Genomic DNA, 26,150 nt, shown 5'->3' with positions numbered 1-26,150 from the left:
TCATGCCCTAGGTTTTGTCGTATCAATATTCGTTGTCAATAATATCGCGTCACGGCTCTGTCCCCCGTTACGTTAATAACGCGTCGCTCGATCCCCGAACGTCGATCATATTCCGGACATTTCGGACAGACGCTGCGCGAGATAAAAATTTAATTTCATTAAAATAGAAGAAGACACAATTTTAACAATTGCGGGAAGATTACGGCGAATCGCAAAATTGAGACATTAGTTAAAAGAAAGAAAATCTCGAGAAATCACGTATCGCGAGATACTCGAACCTTATTCCGAGGCAATTTTCGATCTTCCTCAGAAGTTCTCAGAGTATCGTCCTCGTTATTTCGATTTATTACATTTAAACGAATCAGAAACGTTGAGTATGATGTACGAGCGTGACTTTTCTCCTTCATGATGTCGAAATGTTACCAGGTTTTCGCGATGCGCATATTTTTTTATCGAGAAAAATATCTGTCGCCAAGTGTCAAACTCTGGATGGTTCGCCGGAAAGATGCCGCGATTCATAATATTACACAACGCGACGTCGAAGTAACGTGTCCATATCTGTCTTCTATATATAAATATAAATGTGCATCGCAAGACATCTCGTTCGCGAGAGAGCTATACTTAATTTGAGAATATTAATATGACAACGGACAGAGTTATTCGGGGATGTAGATATTCAACTCTGGTTTGATATATTTGAAAATATAAAAATGAGAAAATTGTATACATCATGTATAAATATAGTTAAATATTTTCACTGGGGAATTTAAATTTGTTCAATTTGCTACAAGTTTTTATTAAATCTTGTGTCTCGCAGATTCCTAAATTTACATGAAGCGCAGCTGTAAAGTGTGTGACAAAATATCGCGGTATAACGGTTGTAACATAACGAATAAATAAACGACTGATAAACCTCGAGATAAATATCGACACACGTCGCAAACGAGACGGCGTTTAACGTAACCCAATTTTATCCTAAAATCCCCTCGTACTTTTTCCCGGACGATGAAAATATCCCCGATTTAGAACTCATCCGGCGCCGTAGGTTTGTCGTCGTGAAACGCGTTTCGGGGGTTTGGGCGCGCTCGAGGAGAGAGATTTATTACGGTCCCCTTTGTCGTACAACGCGTACGAGCGCCAAAATGTGTCGTATTTGCAACATCGGGGAATCTCAAAGGGGACAGCTATCAAAGTCGCGTCCATTATTCGAAATGGATGCCATTGTGCTGCCGGGAGGGAGGGGGCTTTCGCGCCATTCTCTCCCCCCTTGATGTTAGCGATTTTCTGCGGTTTCGGTCGTCAGCTTTTCCGAGCAACCGACCGTTGCAGCAGAACGCTTTGATGCGAGGCTCGACTGTTCCCAAAGTTAGCTGGGCATTAAGCGACGTCGCTTGTATAGATGCACAATCTACGCAAAGGTGAAACGAGCCGCATAGTCGTAGTTACGAAATTGTGTGCAATGAGAAGTCGCACTTTGGGCGAACTATATACGAATTAGTCGCATATTCATGAAATTCAAATATAATTTGCGTACGCGATTAGTAATAATTAATTAATAGTAATAACTAACAGCAATGATTAATAGTAATAACTAATAATAATTATTAATTATTAATAATATAATAGATAATAATTCATTGTTATATTATAACTATTGTTAACATTTTGGAGATCATTTAAAAATTATTAGATATTTTTTTATAATAATTTTATTGTGAAAAAATAAGTTGGTAAAATATATATTTTATGTGCTGAATTTTTAAGTCTTGAATAATTGCAGGATACACATCAATCAAATGTAACAGTCGTTTCGTGACAAAATTTAGATCGTAATGGTGCTACTGCATTAAGAACTCGAAGAGAACAGTAGTTGGCGAAGTTGTAAAAAGTCCATGAAAATGCGGCAGCTGTTTACCGCAGTGAAACGTTAATCGCGACGATCGTGACGCAGCGGCGAAAGGCCAGGATAAAACGAAAATTGGAAGGGCCGCGACAGATTCGCGTCCGAAGTTTGCTTGTCAGCAGTCAAATCGATATTTCCTCTAGTCTCGCGAACTTTTCTCCGGACGCAAAGTAGATCGGCCGTCATTCCCAATTTGTGTTTCCTCCGACCGATAGAGCTTCTTGCTACGTAGAACTTTGCGATTACTTTGCGCGAATGGCGCAAAGACTTGCGCTGACATATATATATTTCTACGAATTAGTTTAAGTATTTGAACCTTTTAGTTTTCGCCACAATAAACTTCCCCTCTGTTTGTCTATGTTTTAGACATCTGACCGACTCTATTCACGTTTCTTACACCGCGTCTCTTATTTTTCTCTCTTGGTCGATTATTTGAAAATGATATAAAGTCTCTTGTGAGATAAAATTTTTAATCTTTTGGAGAGACGATTGGGTCAGAGCCAATACGAGAGCCACTAGGCAAAAGTGTTTGTGCTACAAAGAACTTATATAAGACACTTTATTGAAATAAGTTTGCTAAATAAAATTAATTTATTTTTGAAATAAAACATGATCTTGCAAATATTTCTACTAAAAAAGGATATCACATAGGTATTTTACCAATTAGTGTGCTTGGGTATTTTCTTACGCAGTTTATACAAATATTATTTGATTGAACGTCGCATTTAATGATAAGATATACAAACAATTTGTATCAATTTCGTACCGAGACTCAAAAGTGTTTTGAATTTCGAATATCAATTTATCTTGGATAGTAGTGCCCTTTAATTTATCCGTGTTCCCTGTTTGCCCTAAGAACATTAATTATCCCGAGGGAGTTTCTTCCTCCTCGGGCTCGCCTGTATTATCCTCCCCGACGTGTTTACCATCGTCGTTTCACCGCGTCACGGTATGCCGGCTACTTTTTTCCCCGCCCGGGATCCCGATATTTCCCGATATATAATTTATAGCGATGTCTCCCCGTTTGCCATTCGTAAACAGGGAGTATAAGACCGAACGGCAAGAAGGAACGTATCGAGGTATGCTAACTATCCGTCGATATCGCTCTACGGGAAGAAGGGTTTCGCGAACGGAACGTCGTCGTTATCACGCGCGACACGCGAAGGGATTTTTCTCTGGCCGGCGTTATCTCGAGCATACAAAATCGAGGTCGCACTCGATCTTACGACATCGCATAGAGGTTAATGCGAAGTTAATCTTACGCGGCCCCCGACGATGTTGCTCGTGTGCAGGCATCGGGTTTCCCAGGCTCTCGCGGAAAGGAGCGACGACAACCATTGCCCCTGATTTACCTTTAATGGCTTTTAATGTCTTCCCGTCGGAGTCCGAGCGACATTAGAGAACGACCCGTCTCTCGCAGTTTTCTTCCCGCGACAAAACTCTCGCGGCAAAAATTATGAGCTCCCGTACGTTTTATTTCACGGCCATTTTGTCTTGCTTTTATCAACATTTTTATAGCGCGATATATTTGCTTATACATCCTGCTCGATATATATTTAACCCTTCTGTCAATGAACAGATACCCAAAACAATTTTGGTACCAATATATTATTGGAAAGATTATACATTGACAGAAGGGTTAATTTCAGACTATTCGTTATTATATCACTAACGAGATAACGATCTTTGTTCCAGGACTCTGTCAACAGGACGCGGTGCACATCACGGCTATCCTCGGAGAGAGCGTTGTCTTCAACTGTCACGTAGAGTTCCCCGGTGAGCACCCAGTGCCCTACGTTCTCCAATGGGAGAAGAAGGTAGGCGACACGGTACGATATCGGACGATATCGCCTCTGCTCTCTATATCCGTGAGTTAAAAAAGACGGGGGGCACTCCTCGAGTGCGCCACGCCTCTGGTCATCAAGCAGACTGCTAGTATACAATCGCGATTTCGAGTGACATTCGAGGAGAATCGCTCGATGTCATGTCGAGCGTAAAGTCTCCTTTTGCTTCGCTTCTTCGGGGCAATCGATGCATATATATAAAGTCGCAAGCACGCCTTCCAACGCCATGAACACCCTATGTCACTTATCGAACGTTGTAGCAATGGCACACGTTATAATTTCGCATGATCAGTACTGATACCGTAGGGCGTACAAAATGATGAAGTAGTAGTAACGGCGTGAGTAATGGAACATAAATATAATAATCGTCGCAAGAGTAGTGGAAAAATCGACGTTTCAATCGACGCTTAATCGAGAGACACACTCCGCGAGATATTTTAAATTTCTTCGGATGGAAATCCACTGGAAATTATCGCAGTTCACTCGGCGCGTGCTCACTCCCGTGGAAAGAAATTTGCACTTCCGAGACTTCTTTTTTAATTCCCCGATTTAACGTTGCATAATCGTGAACTGGAGCGTGAAGAGGCAATATGGAAAAAAGAAAGAGAGAGAGAGAAAGAGAAAGAGAGAGCACACGGGCGTGACTCGACTTGTCGTATGTTCGAATAAATAATTATTTTCCATGAATTTTACGAGCTAACTTTTCCTTTTCATTTCTGCCAATTAAAATCTTATTTTTCAAAATATTGATATAATTAATAGCATTGCAAATCTCTCTTTTTCTCTCAAAAAGTTTTCCTAATACGTTTCGAGTAATATATTTTTTAATAAAGTTCCCTAAATTCCAGAATTTTTTCTGCGAAGCTGTATTTTTGGAATTTTGTATATTGCGTTTAATAGCCAGAACTATCGTCGCGTTCATTTTTCATTTTGGTGATAATAATCAATATAGATTTTACACGATATATAACGTTTTAACGAAATATCCAACCGGAAATATAAATTTACATACTGACCGAATATTTCCGGAATAGTGATTTTTTTTTTTTTTTTTTTTTTCGCTAAGCCGAGCTACATAGGTGGTATCAATGGCGCTGGAATGTCCTCAGGAATTTTTCCAATATTCGCACAAAGTTGCTTAACAATGAATGTTACATACGGTCCTGCTAGTGCTTATATACTATAGAGCTTGAACCAGCGAGGCAGAGCGCAACGGAGGGCACACGTTTTTGAAATGTTACTGCAACGTTATTGTTGAGAGATTTTTAAATTGGCCGTATATTTTCAATGATTTGTTGGCTTTACGCGCTTACATATACGTTTGTCCATTTTTTGTATCTTGTTTTTTATTTAAATTGATGGGATCGACAATGGCGAACGGGACACGCCTTCTCGTTCTTGCGAAGTTACTCGCTCGAGTAGAGAGTTAAAAAGTTAACGTATATACTTACGTTGTCACAAATATGTATCTCATCCGGACTGGAGAGGGCAGAGCACATTATGTACGAACAATTAACGATGTCATCCGATCATTCAATCAATATCAATTACAAATTAATTCCGAATCATACGAAAAAAAGACTTTCTTCATTCATACGCATCTCATGTGATAACCACATACATGGCGACATATACATATGTGTACATGGAGCCATCACTGCGAATGCGCGATGAAAATGAGCGATACGTCGATTCGTAGACTAATTAAGGTAGAAATGAAAAGCCGCTAAAAGATACATTTGAAGATGTTTAATGTCCTGACGTCAGCGCGTCGGAGAAATTTATTAGAGTGTAAATTTGCGCGATAAAAATTATTAATTAAAGATATAGTCTGCCAATTGAAATTAATTTATTTCGAAAACTTTCGGATTTTTATTCCGTAATTACAAAACTTGTTTCGGATCGACGAGACGTTTCGCAATTTTTCACGTGCGCTCGCACGCGCTCGACTCCGACAATACTCGTGGTAGATTCTTCCTCTCATGGAGAGAGTTCGTTGCACCGTTTCGAGAGAGAGAGCGGAAGAGCCGGTCCGGTCGTGACGCGTGTAACCCGGTATCCGGGAAACCCACGCCACACGGGGCCGCCTACACGCGGTCGTAAAGTCACACCACGACGATGTTACTCTTCTCACGTAAGAGAGAGATTTTCTTCCCGATTAAATATAAGTATCCAACGCGTTGCGCGCGTTCACGACTCGTCGCGGCTCTCTCGAACGACAAGCTCGCCGTTTCACGGATCTTCGCATCGTTCCTTTTTTTATCCCCGCGGTATAAAGAAGCGAAAGAATTTGAGATCGTTCTTAGACTGTCTGAGTTTTACACATTTACCATTTCATATTTCACATGATTTTTTTTAGTATATAACGTCTGCATTCTTAAAAGAAAACAATTTATTCAAGGTATCTCGTCACAAAAGCAGAAGTAAAAAGAATGATAGATATTTATTTAATGTTTTTTCTTTAAGTGCATTGGAATATACATATAAAATTAATTACTTTTCTTTACAATAGCGATGAAACGATACGATATTTGGCTCGGAGTCAACAAACTTATTGGGACTGACATTCGCAACTTTGACTCTTGGTTTCTTTCAATCGATATATACCTATACGAGTATTTCGAATTACTCACGTGAAACACGCCCTACCGCGGAACGGCGAGCTCGTCCATCACGAAACAATGCGGAGTAGTGCACTTTCCCACTTCTATTTCGGGGACGGAAAATTGAAAAATCATGTCTCTGTCTCTCTAACCTCTGGTGCCTTGCATGCGTTGTCGCTTGCGCACGTGGTGGTGATGCTGATGCTGATGGTGGTGACGGCGGTGGTGGTGGCGGATTTAATCGGAGAGGAGATACCGCGGCCTGAAATCTGAAACACGTACGCGGTTGTCGCGTAAAAATATCTCATGGATGCGGGCGCAATTAAATCGCGTAATTGTTGAAAACGAATCGCAACGTCGAATCTAGCCGTAAATAAATCGCGCCGTGATTCATCACAGGAATCTTATAAAAGTAATCGTACCCCTCCTGCCAGATCCGACATTACCCCGCTGCGAGCACGTGATATGTACGACATAATGCGTGTATGTATATGCGAGTGTGTGCGTGTGTATAGATAATCTTGCCTGTTGGTAGTGTAATGTGATTATCTCCCGTATATTCCTTATTATGTATTAGTTGCATGCACGTTAACGCGTCGCCGCGAATTTGTACCGTCCCGTTGCACTTATCGGCGTGTGTCTCGCGATCAATATAATACAATATCTCGCTAATCTGGCGAGCCCGCTGGCGCGAGATATCATCTCGCCGGTCGGTAATTGCCGCGAGATAAATTGATTAAAATTAAAACACGATACGATACGATACGAGTACGCGCGTGAGGTTAACGCAAACCGACGAATTATAGCGTTCGCGTTATCGAACCGAGATGGGCGAATGAAAATTGTATCGTGGAAAAAAAAGAATAAATATTCGTGTTTTTTAAATGTATAATTAAAATGCGGGCGAAATCGAGAGATGGTCCCAGGCGCCGGATGGCCCTAACAACATCGGATTTCGAAAACGCGCCTGCATCGCGTTGCCCGGAAACGCATATTAACCATTGGATTCAATATTGATTGCGCAAACTCCCCCGCCATCGTCCCGTAATTAATTAATCGATCGATCTGCCGGGCGGGGACAACACTAAGATCGGAAATCGCTCGCGATTGGTTAATACCTCGCGTGATCTTAAGCCGCCTGATCACGTCTGATCGCCCTCGAAAATGTAGACATGACTCTGCAACGATCGGTAGCAGCGGGACTTCTCGTAATATAGGTGATGCTGTATTTGCTTTGCACGCGGAATCGATATGATAGAAATTAATCACGAGCATAATCGCGTCGCGTTGCATCGATGGTTGTGGAATGTCATGAATGCGATTCCGTAAGCAAATCTCACGCGTCTGAGGTCGTAAAACGATAAACTGATGTTTTATTCGCTGTTGTATTTTGCATTCGAATTTCGATTGCGTGCATGACTTGAGATCAAAACAAATGTCAATTTCTAATACAATTTGCCTATAATTGATACGTATATAAATTAATAAAATTCAAATATAAAAAATTTAACATATTTTTAATAGAAACTGCAATATCTTCATTATAATAAAATATTTCCAAAATACCCGGAAAAAGAGTAAAAGAAGTATTCACGGCAGCAAGTCAGAGATTAAATATATAAGGATCATTTACATGAGGGAGGCAAAAATGTGAGTGCATCTTCAAAAGGAGAGATACTGTATCAAAGAGGAGCGCGGTTGTCTCATCTCGATGTCCCGAGTGTCTGTACTTTCGTGTACTTTCATGGCAAAAAAGCCTCCTTCCTCTGTATGTGTATATATCGCAAAAAAATTTCAGTACCATCTCGTATTCCAATCTACATTCAACCGTTCCAGCAATTTTTCTATTAGCATTAATTACCGTGTCTCGGCAAATCACTTCGGAAAACGCGAGGATCCCGGCCCGGCCGAGGTCAGTTCTCTTCGTGGTCGTTCTTTTTCCTGTCCCTCGGAAAATGCTTCTGAAAGCGGGAGATTTCCAGCAGCGGAACGATGCGCCCCGGCCATTTCCATTTCCAGACGACGACTCGCGGAGAGACGAGAGGGATGAGGGGAGAGGAGGTTCCGGGGGTTGGCACATAGCGAGGGGCTGTTTTCTTTTTTACGCGCGGCATCGCTGGAATCTCGCATAAATCACGCGAGAAGCCCGGGGGCTTTTGAGCCGCTCTCCTTCATCGTCTCGACCACCTCGCCCTCTCTCACGATTCGAACCCTCGCACCCCTTCCTTCCCCCTTTCGCTACCTCTTCCCTCCCTCAGACCGTCGCTCTCTCCCTCTCTCCCTCTTCTGTCTATGGCGCTGCGGCTGACAACTAATTTCTCTTCCCGTCCGACTTTTTTGCACCCCCGCGCTCGTCCGTGGCGCGAAACTAGCTCCTCGCGCTTTCCCCCGCGGGGGTACCATTTTTTCGTCGCACGCGGTTGACGCGACCGCGAGGTGCAATGGCTCGCGCCGCAATTGCAATTAGCGGCGAAAAATTAAAAGGCTACGATTCGTAATTAAGAGGCTCGAAAAAATTCTTAATGAAAAGAAGAATGCGTTGAATGAAAAGGAGTTTGGTTTCGCAGAATCATTTTTATTTCTTCGAAAAACCCTGGTTATAACGCGCAAAAGGTGAGTGAAAGAAATATTTTTATTGAATATATTATCGATTATTATAGAAGCGCAGGAGCGCTGAGATATTTATCTTTAAGATTATATTTATATTGACACTATCCCGACAAATTTTTTTCCGCGTGAAGCGAGACAAATAGAATCGTTTATTAAGCGCGTTGGCGCGTTATGGTTTCGCTTGTTCGCGAGTAAATTTAACGCTTTGCGAAAAACGCGCGATTGTCAATACACGAAGTGCATACTCGTACGTATTCGCGTATTTCGAAGAAATGTGAATGCGAGCAAATACACAGTCCTCTCTCGCGCGTCGCTAATTGATTCGATGAATGAAGAAAAGCACTCTCGTAAATTGTAGCTGCGCGTTTCTACATATTGCACCTGTGATTCACATCGTGGATAGAGAGAAAATGCGTTACATTCGATTCTTTCGACCGAAATCGTAGAAAAACCGACAAAGAGAGAGAAATACTCTCTTTCATGCCTTTCGAAACTTATTCGAAATAAATTCGGCAAAAATGCGCGTAAAAATCGTCCTAGCTGGTAATTTCGATTGCTCTTTTGAGTCCTTTTACTCGCACACATACATATAAGAGAAAGAGACGAGATGTCAAATCGCATATTATTATTTGCCTTTTTGGCGACTTTCCGGGCAAATCCGCATTAAGGTTTGTTTTGCACGCGTGAGCCTAATAATATTCGCCAATGTCCCTTTTGCGCCCAGCAGGAATGCAGATTGCCGGCTATTCGCGGTCCATCTCTCGCGCGTTTTCATCTCCGCCGTGCATTTTACATTACCTTCTTTTTAATTCTGCGTGTTTTTCCTTTCAATTATTCCGCGTGTGCGCGAAATGAGCTACCCTTGATTAGATTACCCTCGCGACAAACAGCGCGCACGCGGAGCGTGAATTATATCAAAACCGAAAGAGAGACATATTACATATGTAATTGCGGTGGTATTTTTAAAACGCACACCTTTCACGTACGCCGCAAAAGTTAAAATCGCAAACAGAGAGGAAACGTCATACGACTTATTCGATTTTTGCAATACGGATTCGCGAGCTTTAACTTTAAATATTTCTCGATTGGTTTCGCTCAGTAAGCAACTAAAGGACAGTTCACTCGTGCCTCTTAAACTATTAGCAGAGGTAAAAAAAAAAAAGAATCACGTTAAAAATTATTCTCACTCTCGTTAAAGTCGTAGGGTGGTGGGGCGAATTTTTGGAAAAAGTCCCTTGTAAAAGGCATTGTATAAGAGGATAGTACGTGCTAGTAGAAACACGCATTTGCATACGCGACAATTTGCATGTATGTGCCCTCTAACCGGTTCGGCCGCGATGGAATAAAAAAAGGGGAGAGAGGGGAAAGAAAAACGGCAAATTCCCCAGACCGTGCGAAATGGAGAAACAAAATTTTCGCGGAGGATGGCTCGCGCGGGTGCAACGCATATTTGTAATCCGGATTGCACCTGCACCGGTTAAACTTACGTGCACACACACACACACACACACACACATATACACATACACAAGCGCATTTATTTCGCGGCTTTCACGACACGGCATCCACGCCAGGTGGCATCCCGTGATGAGATTATGCGGCGCACCGCCAACGTACGTGGAAAATTAACGCGCGCTCTCAACAGAGAGAGCAAAGGGGTTGGGAGGGTCTCATTCTCGCTCCCGCGCTGGAAGGTTGTCTCTGCGAACTTGCTGGAAGGGCAGGAGTCTTGCGCAGGCCGTATCTTGTTACACACCCGACGAATATCCTGAATATATATGTTCAGACCGACACATAGTAGCACTCTGTAGGTGTGTATGTGTATAATAATAACAGCGCTTACGCGAAACCATTATTCTTCCCGCGGCCACATTAATTGATGCGAAAGAAAAATATATTTCCGTGGAAATTATTCAAAAGCGCGGGCGCCGCGCTTCATATACGGTAATCGACTTAATTTCCGTGTGTTTCGGGTGAAATATATTCGCATTATCTTTCGTTCCTCCTGCTGCTGTGAAAAATGTATGAAATATATATATATTCCGTAAATGACCGATCGATAATACTATAAATTAATAGCGCGTAGAGCCAAATTATCTCTAATTATGAGAAATTATGACTTTCTAGAACGCGTTATATTCTCGTATATTGAATTATTTCGATTATTTATCGAATATCTGCCTGACGCTCTCCTGTGGCACTCGATGCCGCCGGGTAACGAGGTTACCAGCGAGAGAGCAATCATTTCCGCCACGCGGGGAGGCTCGCAATAATAACGAATAATTCTTCCGGCCGTAGCTGCGAGCTTTTAAATGTTTTTGCAGCGTTACCATTCATCGAGACACGGGCCCCTTCGATGGAATTACGGCGGCGCCGCGCCGCGTAAATGTAAGTGGGGAATGCAAATTAATGCGCGCACTTGGCGGCGAGAATGCTGACTCTCATTGTTTCGCTCTCTCCGGTCGGCCCTCTCGCCTTCCCTCTACCATGAAGCCACTGGCTTCTTTTACTCTTAACGAGCACCCTCCACGAGGAGGGACGTATGTTTTTCCATAAAGCCGGCCGGTAAATGCGCTCGTTCGCTAATACATCGGAGGGAGGGAGAGAAGAATCGGAACAACGGGTGGCATTAAATTTGTAAGAAAGGGTCGAAGGGTTGTGGATGAATGTAATGGAGGCCTCTCCTTCTTGTTTCCCGCGTTTCCTTTATTTTGAAAGAAAAGTGTCGCGAGTGGCGGCACCCGATGGGAAAATGCCGGTTGAGGACGGTGAGTGGATGGTGGATATATCTCATCACGGACGGAGGGTTAGAGAGGGAGTTAGGAAGGAGCGCGTAATTTAATGAAACAAATGGAGACACGAGTCAACTGCGCAAACACTGGAAGGAGAGACGGGATGAATGGAGGACGAAGAGAAAGGAGAGGAGAAGCGAACTGGTGGAACCCGAGCGAGATAGAGCAAGAGAGAGAGAGAGAGAGAAAAGGGGAGAGGGAGAGAAAGTATATGACAGAGAAGGAAAGAGAGAAAGGGAGGCCGAAAGACGTAGCAGCGTGTTTGCGCGCGAGAAAGAGAAATAGAGTCTTCCTGCAATTCAATTTCACTGGCGCTTCCACTCGGGAGGCATTCACCTCCGCCAGAGAGACCGACTTTACCCGTCCTGCCGCCGCGTCCAACTTTGCTCCCTCCTCCCCTCTCTTTTCCTGTTAGAAACCCCTCTGAGGTCTCTGAAAGTTACCCGCAACCTGGCAGGTTTCCCTCCCGAGTTTCGACTGAATATTATCCACCTCGTAGACAAGCGGCGTCGCTCTCCCGCGGAAAGTAAGGTGAAACCTCGGCGTTCCAACTATCCATTTCTTTTTCCTTCCATTTCGTCGGCGAACGTAAACCACGAAGGTAATTATTTTTCTCTTCTCTCTCGCGGCGCGATCGCAACGAAAAATGGAGCAACAAGGAGATCCTCTTAGATGGGAATTTTTCTGACCGACAGTTGAACCGTCAAGCACGTAGAGAACGTTAATCTCTTGCAACTATATATTTCGTCTCGATTCGCGTTATTTAAATCATTCTACCCTTTGTCATTTTAATCTTTAATTACGAACAAGAATTTTATAGAAACTTTTCTTAGAGAAAAAATGGAAATAAACTCTTTTTTAGGTACTACTTTTATACCCTACATAGCCTTTGAGTCTTCTCCCGACATGGCGTTCGATCGCGAGGATATCTTCGAGACTGCGTCAGATGTTAAGCGTTAGAAATTTATTCCGCAGCGAGTAATACCGTAATTTGCAATCGCGTCTCGTCGCGTTACAGGAACGCAAAACGACACCGTCATGCAGTATAGGCGACACTTTGCCGCGGCCAATGCAGGCGAATCTGCGCGGGGTTAGGAAGGTCTACATACATAATGCAGAATGCATGGAGGTCAAGCTGAACTGCTCAACTGTGTCAGGGTTATCGTTCCTCACTCGCGGTCGATCCCCACGTGCGGTTTCCGAGGACGCCGCGAGTTGTAACTCCTCTCTCTTTCTCTCTCTCTCTTTCTCCCTCGACTTACCCCTTTCGCTGTTTCTCTCTCGTTATTCTCGCTAATTGGCAGAGTTTCTCCTTTTTCCACATTGTTAATATTAATGCAATTTCTCAACAACATAGTTGGCGGTCGCAAAATTCCAATGTCCCGCTCAAGAATGCGAATCTGTCCGAATCGCAATTCAAATACGAAGTAATTTTCGTGAGAAAGTGAAAGATATATGAATGCTTTTGGGAATTATTCGCGGTTCGAGTATAGATAAATTCCGAAAAAAAAAAACAATTCTAAACATATGATAAATGCGAGAGCAAATTTGTTTATTTCAATAATTAAAGTAATATTAGTAACAGATGACAAGCGTATACGATTATTTACTGTCTCGAAAAATGAGTGGTAAAGCCAAGCGGTAAGGTCAGACGGGATCCGCGTCTACGTCTAAACCAGAAAACTTGAATTTGATGTATCTCTAGCGGCTTAAATTTCGCTCACGTCTCTCGCGAGTACATTTCGTATAATATCACGAAAGTGTTCGGCTGCTGGGGGGTGCTATGTGGAAACCACCCTCTATGTTTTCCACGTGAAATTAGACACGCGAGATTTAGTCGAAAAGCCAGTCGAGCGCAAATCAGAGAGTCGCAGACGCGGTTATGATTTTGCGAGTTAAATAATCCGTGGTATCATTAAGATCCTTATTATCTCGCGCAAACGACCCTGCAGGATCGAGAGCCCACATACGTACGTACATTCGCGCATAAAGACGACCGCAGACACACATCCATGGTATTTTCGTTCATCGGATATACGCGAGAGGGGATTCCGCGGCGAAGATAAACAGCCGTCGAGTGTTTGCCCTGCCGAGACAATTTTCTCGCCACCTCTCGCGCGACTATGGAAAGTGACACGAGATGCCTGCCTATCCGCCCTTCGCCCTTTTCGCTCTGGAAATTCAACGAGTCATTCGAGAACTCGCGATTTTACAAACGACACCGACGACACACTTTCCTATCGGGACACGTCCCTGCTGTTTGTCGCGAGGAGAAGCTCGCAAACTCGTGTGCCGCATATGTGTGAGTGAGTCTATATAATAAGAGACATTGGATCTATCTGCGTCATCATTCGAGAATGATCCGCAAAATAGAAGACAAACTCTTTGCCGAAGAAATAAGCAAGGAATATCGAACGAAAAAGATGAAGAATGAGAATAGTTTGCGTTCGTTCTTATATTACTCGTAATAACGCAACTTGATACCGATAAATTTCACGGGATGAAAAATATACGACGGCTCGACCCTTTTGCGTAAGACTCCGTACAACTCTCGAAACTCTAAAATCGAATAGCAGATGCTCGATCGATCTCGCGTCAAGTTAATCGCGCGTTAACAAGAGTTAAAGTCCAAAGGCGAACTTTTAACTCCGCCGATCACCATCGGTCTAAGTCGGCGGCAGTTCCGCAAGAAGATACATAATTCATACGAATGCAACGTTGAAATTGGATTCAGTTAAAGAGTCGCATTACGCCGTAATATCCTTCGTCAATTGCGAGGCGCATAAAGCCCCGTGCGATACTTTTGCCAAGTTACCTGGCCCGATCGTCGTTGTACGTCCTTTATAAATTCGAAATTTGCGATCTCGGGAAGCACAGCTCGCGCAACGACGTCGTCCGGGCGTTTACAGCGCGGAGCAGGTGCCACTTCCCCCTCGGGGGAATTAGTTCTCACCAAGAACTCAATTGCCATTTCCCAAAAGTGATATCCGGGCCCTCGTAAGTTCCCGACCGGGCGGCCGAACTTGTCGCGTATAAAGCAAGCGAGTTTCGTAAAGTGTCGGAGCACCTATCGCCCCCTCCCCCCTCGCCCCAAAACTCTTCTAAATAAGCTCGCGAAAACGGCATCGATTTACAACGCACAAAGTCCTAAAGGAGCTCAAGGAGTTCACCTTACCCCTTCCTCGCGCATTTGTTTCGGAACCTATTAATTAGCTCACCCGAAGAGGGTAGGCAAAATTCGAAGCAATTTTTCCTCTTTCTCCCGCTAGCTATTCCTAACGTTGTGAAATCGTGATCGGTTTTAAAGCCCACGCAATCCCTCAGGTTGTTATGATGTCGGTTTGTATAAATTGACCTAATTGAATGTTGACATGGGATATGTAAATTAGTCGCGAACGCAAATATTGATTGTTTGTCTTAATGAAGCAGCGACGCAGCGCGGTGGAGGTTTATTTGAAAATAAAAATTACAGTATGGCGCGATATAAAAGCGAAAAAAACAATGTACAAAAATGGGAAAGAGTGCAAATGCAGCTTGGATTTTTGCGGGAGAAGCGCTTTAACAGTGAGAAGCTTAATATGCTGAATATCTTGGAGGCAATGGTATGGAAAGACGTGAATGTAATATTAAACACTTGAAGATATTCGTAGAAAGACTTGGTTCGAAGCCAGACCGGCACCGTGTAGCAGAAGAGAAGCGAAACGTATTTGCCTTAAGATCACGCCAAAAGTAGACGAGTTTTCCAGAACAAAGTTTCTGTGAAACTTCTACGTAAACTGAAAGAGTTCGATTAAATATTGATGCAAACATTGGGCAAGAGTACCGTAGCTAAGTGTTGCTTACTCAAAACAATTTGACAAAACAAATATCGTCTTCCTAGAGTGTTTCAACCAAGAACTTGATATTACTTCTACCTTACGCTACTTTCGAGCATTTAATAAACCTCAGTCTTAAGGGCATCGTTCAAAAAGGTTGGGTAAATTAACTCGTCACATATATAAAACGTTAGCTACGTTAATATATAATCACGAGCTTTTCACTTTGCTACTATAGTATATAACTTTTTTTTTAGTTAACACCTACGGAGGAAAATTGAATCGCATGCCGTAATAAGATACTAAATAAGATATAAAGTCGCGCGACACATGCAGTACCTTTTTCTTCAGACAATTTAAATAACGAATGAAACATAAATGCTTCCATGTCGATGGAAAATATCGCGGTATTGTGCTGCATTTTAGGAAGATTCTGTCGAACGCGGTTTGCGACAGAAATGAAATCGCGTGGTACAAAGCTATTGTAAGCCTCTATCTTTTTTTTTTTTTTTTTCTTACCATGTTTTACGTTAAACAAACTCGCGAAAATTGTATTGACTTTTAAAAAGTTTTCGAGTTAAGGGGTCGTTGCCTCTCTAGCTGATAGCTTTTCGAGAGGAAGTATTAATAAATATTAATGAATTGAACTTTAATGAAATTTGAATATTAATATTTTACATAATAATATAATTATTTACGTCATCCGTGATTATCACAGTTGCGTATTTGTGGGATTATAATTTTTCTCAATGTCGAAAAAAAATATATGGATTGATGTATTTAATCTTAAATAGAATCTGGGGATTTTATAATCAAAATACAAGTATACTCAGGATTATTTTCTCTTGTGTAAGAAAAGATTGGTATACACTTTCCCCTTTGTAAATCGACTCACGCATATACGTCGCGTTTCTCCTCTAGAGTCCCTTCACCTCTGAGCTAGTTGCAATTCGCGGAAATGATATCGATCTCTAATAACATTTCCGTAGAAACTCACCCGCTACTTAGTGCTCCTCTGAAATATTCATTAACTGCTGTAAAAGATGTAGAATTCGCAATTCTATCGTGGTTTTACCACTGAACTACTATTAGTCGATAACAGCTCGCGATAAAATAGAAATGATAAATTCGATTCTATGAAAATCAAATCGAACGCTTCGAGCATAATCGGCGAGCGTTCATGAATTTTCATGCAGGGGGGCTTAAGTCGGTACGTCGATACGTTGCATAATAATTAGCATCACTGGAATTGCGATATAAGGGTCGTAACCACAATACCGCAGTTTATGATATATAATAACACAACACACTGCATATATTAATAATGCAATTGAATATAAATCTACCTAAAGCTTACATTAATCCTCGTATCAGCCAGTCCGCGGTGTATCTTCCCCCCGCATATAATAACTAGTGTTATATCAACAAAATCTAATATACTGAAAATATTAATACGCGTGTCCACCTGATTTTCTCTCGTGGGAGAATTAAATTAAATCGTCGAAACTATATTATTCCTAATCCCGATTGCTTCGCACGACCGTGTGTTGCGCTATTTCGAGAATACCAATCTCTTCATTAACATTTAACTCGTCCAGCCAGCCTCGAGTTCGGCTCGATCTCCCGGGGAATACAGCAGCCACCTTAAATATCAACCCTGACCGTCGGTTACGGCATGCCTAGCCTCGCTCGATGTCGCTCGGGGGATGAATTATCAAAATTTCCGCAATAAACTCCGCAGCCGAGCACCCGATGACCTAAGCGGCAGTATCGCGATACGCAGGAACTAAGGGGGATATGTTTATTCAGCCCGCGCACAGATCCTCGTTTACGCTTGTTGCGATACTACTTTATTAGTCTCCCCATTATGCGCCATTACGTTGCGCGGCAAACGTTATACCCTGAATTATTAAGTTTCATTTACCCGGGGGTTGCTTCGGCCGGATAAATTTTTCATTACGGAGCTTCGAAAAATAACTTTCAACGGCTTAATTGATCTGTTTTCCCGGTTACGAGGAAACGAACAATTTGCATTCTCGCAATATCGCGCATTGCCAATACAAATACATGTATATATATATTTCGGAAAACGTATTAGTCGCGTGCTTTTGTTTAATCGTTCGACACGTCGCTTGGTAAAGTGCCTTGATCAAGAATGGAAATAGACGCGGAATATTTACAGTTGCTGGGGAAATAAGACAAACGAAGTTACGGTCGCATTTGAAGTTTATCGATACTTTGTTGCTCGCGCATGCGGACGTTCCACGGAGATTGAATTATCGATACGCGTTGCCTGACACGCCTGAATCGGAGGGAGGTAGCAGCACACAGCGCCGCATTCTCCTTTCAATAAAGTCACTTTATCGGTCAGATAAATATTATTAGCCAATAAGCATATACTCACGTCGATACTCGGTATATTTCATCGTATAAAGCCGCTTTCGCTATTCGCGAGATCTCTCGGAGAGATTACGATAATATCTCCTCGAGACCCAAATGTTATCTTCTCTTTCTACGAAAAGTGTATATTTTTTCTTTCTATCATTCCGATATAAAAATACTTTGAAAGCGCGAATACCTCGTACCTCCTCGTGCAATCTCTCTTCGCTCTCCACACAAAGAGATTCTACATTTTTATAATAGGATAATAAAAATGTAATTGAGAAATATAGGAGTCTTTCTCATTATTCAAAAAATTTGGGGCACGTACGAGCCCGAGCGTGTTAAATTTCATCGGCGCGTTTACTCGGATGAGAGAGAGAGAGAGAGAAAGAAAGAAAGCGCGGGGCAGAGTCGCATGAATAAAATACGGGAATGAAAAATAAAGCGAAGGCGAGTGACCCACATGACTGTCGCGCATACGTGTAAACGCGGCACTCACGCGAAAGGGAACGACTTATTCACTGAAAGCACCTCGCCCAACGGCAACACCGGGGACACCGGGTGCAGCACCACTCGTTGGAGAAATTCTTTTTTTTTTTTTCTTTCTTTTTTTTACCCTCCCCTTCCTCTTCCCACCGAATCTGTCTACTTCCCCCACCGGCCTTCGGTCCACTCGCTAAGAAAAGGGGCGAGAAAATAGGTTTCGCGCCCCTCCGGAGTGCGCCATTCAGTACGGTAATTTATTTCAGTTTTACGTGAATCTCCCCTTTTACCCGGGCCCCTTTGCCACCTTTCTTCTCTCTCTCTTTTTCTCGAGTACTGTTGCCTTTCACCTTTGCCGTTCTTTATCAAGAACTGCGTTCCACGCCCGTTCATCCGAGTTTCTTCTCTTTCTCTCCATTTCTCTTTTCTTCGTCCCTTTTCTCCGCGCGCGCTCTCTAATTTATCTTGTCAAGCTTTCATTTTATCCATTTCTTTCAAGTCGCAAGTATACTTGTTGCGCAGATGCGATTGATATTATGAATTCCGCGTTATGCCGGCTCTCTGAAAGCGTTTTTCCGTAAAGGAAAATATGTATATATATAATAATGCGAAAGGGAAAATTTTTCAGCGGACGGATTTTTTAGCGAGAAAAACCTTTAGGTCCTACCAAGCCGAGGATCGAATAGGAGCGAATAAGATCTTCGAGTGATCTTTCCCGGCTACTTTTAGCACGCGAGGCGGCGTAAATCTATCCGAATCGATATTCCGCCACCAGCCGGTACGGTAGACGCACAATAACTCTCGGCTTCGCAATATCGAACGTGCCCCCGCTCTCTTACGTGCCGCCACCCGGGGAGAATAATATTGAAATCACAGGGGTTGCACGTCGTCGTCATCGGGTCGTCGGTGGTCGTCGCCGTCGCAAGTAGGCCAGTGGCTCGAAATAGAAATGCCGTCAACTGGGGCAGTCAATGTCCAACGTAAGACACATTCGTCTCGCTGCACGTTCGCGGCTTTTCCACGTATATACATATACGTTTATACCCTCGTCTCGCTCGTCTCCTTTTTCTCGGGAGATTGAGGCGAACCGCCGTCGTCTGCCAAGTGCGCGAAATATCACCAGGTTGCATCTCCCCGCGAGGTCCCAAACACGATCTACGTCCTCGTTGAAGCGATTTTCCGCCGCATCGACTGCCAGGATTTATACTGCCGGAGCTTTTCGAGATTTTCGAACCGATCGATCGCCCCGTTCTACGTACGTCTTACGATGAGGGTTCGCGTTTTCAACGATCGTGTCATTATCGTAGAGCCTTTCGCGAATCAACACGTCAATTCGCGAGGAAACGCGATCGATTGGTCTGGAAAAATTTTATTTTCCACGACTTCGCCACGATAAATGGCGATCTTCGATTTCACGCGTTTCCAAAATCGTCCGATAATACTCGAGTTTTGTCGCGTCGCGAACGCTGATGCCATTCTTGTTATCGATCACCGCGCGAGAAACGTTAATGAGCACGAGATATGAAATACACAGTGTTCTCATCCGGCGACAAAAACCTAATTGAATTCACGTTGCTATCCACGTCCGCGTTAAATGCCCGGTATCCAGGCGAATACATACATGAACGAGCGAATTTATCTCGCTGGATCTTCCGCGCGTTGTTGCAGGGATTAAATGTCTTGAAGCAAATGCATTAATACGAGCGATAACGCAGCGGATTTTAATGCAGGCGTTTACACGGGCCGTTTTAGCTCTGCTCAAATATACGTGCTTACCGGCAGTTTTAGCATCCGGCTTAACAGGACGTAATTTTCCGCAATGGTGGCGTAATGAGACGTATATAAAATGACACTAACCCCCGTACGCTCATCATATTTTCGTTCGTATATCTTCTTTATGACGCAGGCGCGAGCATCGCTAAGCTCGCGTTGCTAAAAATAAACGACGATTCCGCTCGGTCCCTTTGTAGAATCTAAATTCTGATTAAGGCGCTCGAATTAAATATCTAAAATTATATTTACAGCCACGCAGCGATCGCTCTTAATGCCATTAAAATTTTATCTTTGTTGAATTTATTGTTAATATTGTTAACTACAATTTATCTATGCATGAAAAAGAATCTTTGCTAAATCTTTAAGTAGAATTTCTAATTACGCTTTATTTTGTGTACACAATTTCTTAATGTATATTTGAAACTTATTATATAATATGTCTTGCACATATTCATCTTCAGAAGTGCCGATGGTCATTCAAAGACAAATAATCAAACGTAATTCATACATAACATTCATATATAAAATATTACAATTTTCAATCAATCATATTCGTTATCATATCTTTTCAGTGTAAACGTTTTTTTGCATACTTAATCTGTTTTAAAGATCGAAAGCACGGATTGCACTATCTCTTGTCGCGCATCGAGTGAATTTACTTGCAAAAGTTACGAATAATTTTTCCTGCACATATCTGCACTCTCTTTGCTAGAAATATTCTTCAGAAGCACTGCAAATATACGAACTATATGTTAATATAATATAATATCGCGAGGGGAAAGGGGAAAGAGACTAATGATCCGAAATATTTACTCTTCAAGTTGAACTTCGACACTTCGTGTACATCACGTACTGCCATTCTTCCGCATTTTCCGTTTCCTACGCAGCACGAAACTTTCGCACGAATATCTTACGCCATAACGCATGCATCGCGGTATGTCGATCGAGCGCATGTCAAGTTCTTCCAACTACGACGTCATCCACACGTACGATCGCATTGAACCATTGCTTTATTCATCAGTAGACCTTTAGACACGCTAATACGTGGAGACGTCGCAGATCGTCTCCTTATTCTCGTCATGTCTTGCACGTTCCTTGCTCGGAAAACAAGCGATCCCCGGACGTACGCGCGGATAACGCCCGTAGGTCGTTTTACTCTCGTCAGACACGCTGCATCCCTTGTCTCATCATTTATCATCTCATGATTCACGGCCGGTGCGAGTGAGTAACGAGTTTTGATCGCGCGTGTAGCAAGAAAGAGAGAGGAGAAGAGATCTCTGAATAATGGAGCACGTCTGGACTCGCCCCGTTAAGCGAGATTAAAGCTTAATTTCGGCCACCTTGCAAAAATAATGAAATCGTTGGAAAAAGCTTTTTGGACCCTTGTGAAAGTATAAAAGTTTTATAATACATGTATAATCTAGCCTTTCCTTTTTGATCGGTCATTTTGTCGAAAAGACGAATCTCGAGTAGACTTAAACAGACGTGTAATGCAAATTATTGATTTTGCGATAATTTAAATATTTTTTATCGGAATTTGAAGTTCGTGGAAAATTCACACGCGTCCAGATATAAAGTAGGACAAACGCTCGCACCGGCTTATACACGTTCATTACGATCCCTCGTTTATGTTGAGTGTTGGTGTTGGTGCAAGGGGCAGGAGACACCGATATACATATGGTACGAGTCGTATCCAACCCACAGTGGCGAGGGATACGAAGGTCGTGTCTCGAGGGTGAGCGAGAATTCGCCGTACGGCCAGGCTAGCCTCAATCTGACGAACATCCGCGAGAGCGATCAAGGATGGTACAAGTGCAAGGTCGTCTTCCTCAACAGGTCACCCAACGGTCACAAGAACGGTACCTGGTTTCATCTAGACGTCCACGGTAAGTAATCTCTCAAGTTTCTCACGCATCTCCCGTGTCAAATCAGAGAGAAAATTTTACGACGGTATATCTTTAAGATTTACAGAATTAACGAAGCGAGTTTTCCTCTAATCTTTCTTGTTAAATTTGTCGCATTTAAGTTTGTGCATCGTTGCAAATGCAAAGTAACTTTCAGGATATATGTTGTGGAACATGTCGCGACAGAAAAGAAGAGGGAAAAAAAAAGAATTCTTTAATTCGCGTAAAGTTGTCCGCTAGTAATAAAAGTTATGTCCGTTGTGCGCTAAACGCTCTTAGTCGAAGCTTTTATCCGGCTTATATAAGATGAAATTACGTTATTTCTGCTTCGAATAGTCTCGTTAATATTACTTTGTGAATTTAAGAAGATTTTACGACTCTAGCTAGCTAATGCAGTTTTATAACACTTGCGGGAAAAGTTAAACGTGTAAATTACAGTCGTGTAGAGTTCTAGGAATTATCGTTAATTCTAGGAATTTGTATATTTTCGTGTTTCATATGAATGTTGTTCTCATCCTCGTAATTTTATTATGATTAACATTGCAAATTATACACATTTTTATTTTATTTATTTAATTTTATTATTACCGTTTTATTGTTATTAAATAAATTTTTCGATCGTGCTTCTCAAACATTGAAGATATATATTTTTCACATTTACTTGTGCTCATTCAAAAATACTCATGCGTGTATGCGCGTGCCAACACATTTTCATAATGAAAATAGAGATCTCGTCAGAGAAATATATGGCAGTAGACGGGAAAGAGAGAAACGCGTTCGCGCATTGCTAGAGACTCATGAAATTCCGGGATATCCTCCTTTTGCGCTTGGTTAAACATCGTGAAGTATAGTGTACGAAAATATTCCTCCGTCGCGCGCGCGTTTCTTTTCATCCCCGACCGTCTTCGAGCTTTCCGTCGACGTGACTTCCTATCAGGAAAAGGAAAAGCACGCGAATCATAAAAGGCGCTTCAAAAAGACGCCGCCGATTCTTCGATGCGGCTCTATGCGAATTGTACATTCAGCAAACACACTCCTTGCAACCATGTCTCGTCGTGTTTCTTCTCATCCTCTAACGTTTTAGCGAATCTCGCGCGCGCGCGGGGATGAAGTTACGTTTTCTCGCTTGCTCAGCACGCAGTTGGAAGGCGCCTTCCTCAAGGATTCCGTCCTCGTGCCCTTCACTGCTTCGGCGAAATCTCCCGAGAAATGTGTCGACGACGTAAAATGGAAAGGAGAGGATCGCAAAAAGATCGTGTTACCGGACGGGGAAATAAGACACGGTGAAAAAAAAAAAGAAGGAGGAAAGTGATGGAAGGAACGAGGGAAAAGAAACTTATTGCCGCGTTTTGCTCGGCTATAAACGACAACGAAGGGGCCCGGAGGGAAGAGAAATATTTGGATGGGTTAGGAAGAGACGATGTTGCGTTGTCCTCTTTTTTTTCCCCTCGTCGCACCTCATCCCCCAACCCCCATCCTTCTTTCCCAGTCGCTCCGCTCCGCTTATTCCCAATTTCCTCGTCGTTCTCCATCGAGTCCCTCGGTCGCACTGAACAATAACAACAACAACAACAACAACAGAGGGACGACGCCAAAGATCTATCGGCAAAGGGCGTCAAAGGGAAAAATACTCGGGGCACCAGAAAGCGTTTAAGGTCCTTTTATACTTTGTAGTCGGCTCCATTCGGTCGCTTGCTCGCGCGTTTAGGGTCATAAACCGCCGCGTCCTTTCGCGTCACTTCGTGCCTTTTCTTTTTTCTTTTTCCGTGCTCCTTCCATCTCTCGCACCTACCTAGCTGCGCTGGTATCTCTCGCAAGCGTCGCTCTCGAAATTAAAATTCCTCGTCTTCGAATAACAACGAACGTGAACAAACGGTGCATCGCAGCGGATGATATCTCGAAAGATAGAAGAGCTTTGTTCCGAATGGCAACAATTCGTAAGGAACTCGCCGTGCGAAGCTTCTGCTTCAGAAATATTTAATTGCGCCCCCTCCCCTCCTTTCCGCTTTTCTTACCGCAATATAATCGGATTTCTTCCGCACCCCAATGTCGATTAAAATTTTTCCAACGCAATAACTCTTTCTCCTCCCCTCTGTTTACTCAGAGAAGAAGATTCGAAGGGAATATCGGTCGAAGGGCTGTTTTCTTAACTATTACAACGTAGAATTTGCATTAAATTCAATCGTTCGTTTTTCCACTCTTCTTTTTACCCTCTTTTTTCCGTCGCTATTTTACTCTTTCATTCCGTCGTTCAGAATTGTCGATCTTACGACGCTGCGCCATCCTAGGACAAGAGAACAGTCGACTGTTTACATCACTTGCTCGTTCGCGAACGCTGGACCGGTGAAGAACCATTGTGATTTCTCCGGGACGGAAAGAGGATGGACGATAAAAACACGAACGGAACTTCTCGAGGAACGTTTTCTAAACGTCCATCGCCTCTTCGCGGACTTGATTGTTCTTTTAACGTCGATTTACCCGCGGCCATTCTCTGTCGTCAAAGTGTCAAGAGCGCGTCGCCTCCGTCTTTTCTCGCAAAAAATAAACAGCTTATGCAGTTTCTCGTGAAACTTTGAGAGGACGACGTTACCGAGTCGCAAAAGTAATCTGTTACGCTAGAGATGATTTCGTTTGTAAATACTCGAGTTTGATCATTTCGAAAATAAGTCCGCGCCCATTATATACTACTCGCTTTATAGAAATAGGATCATAATTGTAACGCAACACAAAAATTATATTAAATCACATATATGTATACATATATCTAATTGCATCATCTCGCTTCTATTGTTTGCAGCACCACCCAGATTCAGCATAACGCCGGATGATATGATATACGTGAATCTGGGCGATGCGATAATACTCAACTGCCAGGCTGAGGGTACTCCAACGCCAGAGATCCTTTGGTACAAGGACGCGAATCCCGTCGAGCCCAATGGTCGAGACATTGGGATATTCAACGACGGCACCGAGCTCAGGCTCTCGACGATCAAGACCGAGGACATTGGCGATTACACCTGCATCGCCAGGAACGGGGAGGGTCAGATCAGCCACACCGCGCGCGTCATTATCGCGGGTGAGTGCAGTTTCAGCTTTTATCGGAGTGTCAAGGAAATCCTGGTGTCGGAGCCGCAATTTCGTCGCGAAGTTGAGCGATAAATTATCCGTTCACCCGTAGCCGGAGCAAGAAGATACGATTACGTTCGACAGCAATGAGGCCTTATCGAGAGCGAGAGGGAGAGAGCGAAAGAGAGAGATCGTGCGCAAGATAAAACTTTTTTAATTTAAATTTTACTGTCATTCAAAGATATTCACGAGTAAAGAGACATAGAGAAGTGGAGCAGAGTACGAGAAGATGAGTATCGCGGGATTATAAGAATAACCGAGCTTTTAAAAAAGCCGCTCTAAATATATTATATAATAATGATGTAATAAAATAACAAATATACGCCTTTTCTGCGTGATGTATTATCATGATATATATTTTTCGTTATTTTTAATTTCCTTTAATTTCATTAGTTTAAATATTCTCGTTAGAGAGAAATATGTATACATACATACGTATATGTATAAAACATATATACACATACATATATTTTTTTTCTTTATATATATCTTTATAATATATAAATTTTTTCTTATTTTGTTTAATCTACCTGAATGTAATTACGCGGACAAAGCGAAGTTATATTATTCTTTGATATAATAAAATCTTAAAAATTGTAATGCATGTATAAAAATTATTGCAATGCATACATAGAAATATATTAATTAATTATGCACAATGCATAAAAGTTCAATATTTAAATCTTTAACAAGAAATGCGAACAAAAAATAGAACTGTCTAAACAAAAATCTTTCGATCAACATACCTGCGCTTCCATTAGACTCGCGCATCTTCGTACGCCCGCTACGCTGCACGTCTCGCGCGAGGTTCATCGCCACTACTGACCGCCGCGTTGCGCGTCTCGCGCGAGGTTGATCGCCACTACTGACCGCCGCGCTGCACGTCTCGCGCGAGGTTGATCGCTACTACTGGCC

At 42.7% G+C, this 26,150-nt stretch overlaps 2 protein-coding genes across 13 annotated transcripts in view; one reads left to right on the top strand and one right to left on the bottom strand.

Annotated features, from left to right (window-relative positions):
• LOC145944884 (uncharacterized) overlaps positions 1–26,015 on the bottom strand; it is a 219,505-nt gene extending 193,490 nt beyond the window's left edge. Inside the window, exon 1 of the mRNA XM_083053532.1 lies at positions 25,982–26,015. Coding sequence (XP_082909658.1) covers positions 25,982–25,993 — 12 coding nt within the window. The 5' untranslated portion in view covers positions 25,994–26,015. The remainder of the gene's footprint in view (positions 1–25,981) is intronic.
• Positions 1–26,150, top strand: part of LOC145944878 (protein turtle) — a 247,977-nt gene that overhangs the window by 197,146 nt on the left and 24,681 nt on the right. For 8 of the 12 annotated variants that reach the window (XM_083053508.1, XM_083053512.1, XM_083053510.1 and 5 more), the window contains 3 exons: positions 3,599–3,771; positions 21,860–22,091; positions 24,907–25,185. In XM_083053508.1, coding sequence (XP_082909634.1) covers positions 3,599–3,771; positions 21,860–22,091; positions 24,907–25,185 — 684 coding nt within the window. The remainder of the gene's footprint in view (positions 1–3,598; positions 3,772–21,859; positions 22,092–24,906; positions 25,186–26,150) is intronic. The other 4 variants (XM_083053517.1, XM_083053516.1, XM_083053515.1 and 1 more) reach the window with 4 other exon arrangements.

The sequence above is a fragment of the Prenolepis imparis genome, unplaced genomic scaffold, assembly GCF_030444845.1.
Source record: "Prenolepis imparis isolate NDT839.2.m4 unplaced genomic scaffold, iyPreImpa1.0 SCAF_13, whole genome shotgun sequence".
Lineage (NCBI taxonomy): Eukaryota > Metazoa > Arthropoda > Insecta > Hymenoptera > Formicidae > Prenolepis > Prenolepis imparis.
Note: the sequence above shows the minus strand (reverse complement) of the source record. Positions and strands in the feature narration are given on the sequence as shown.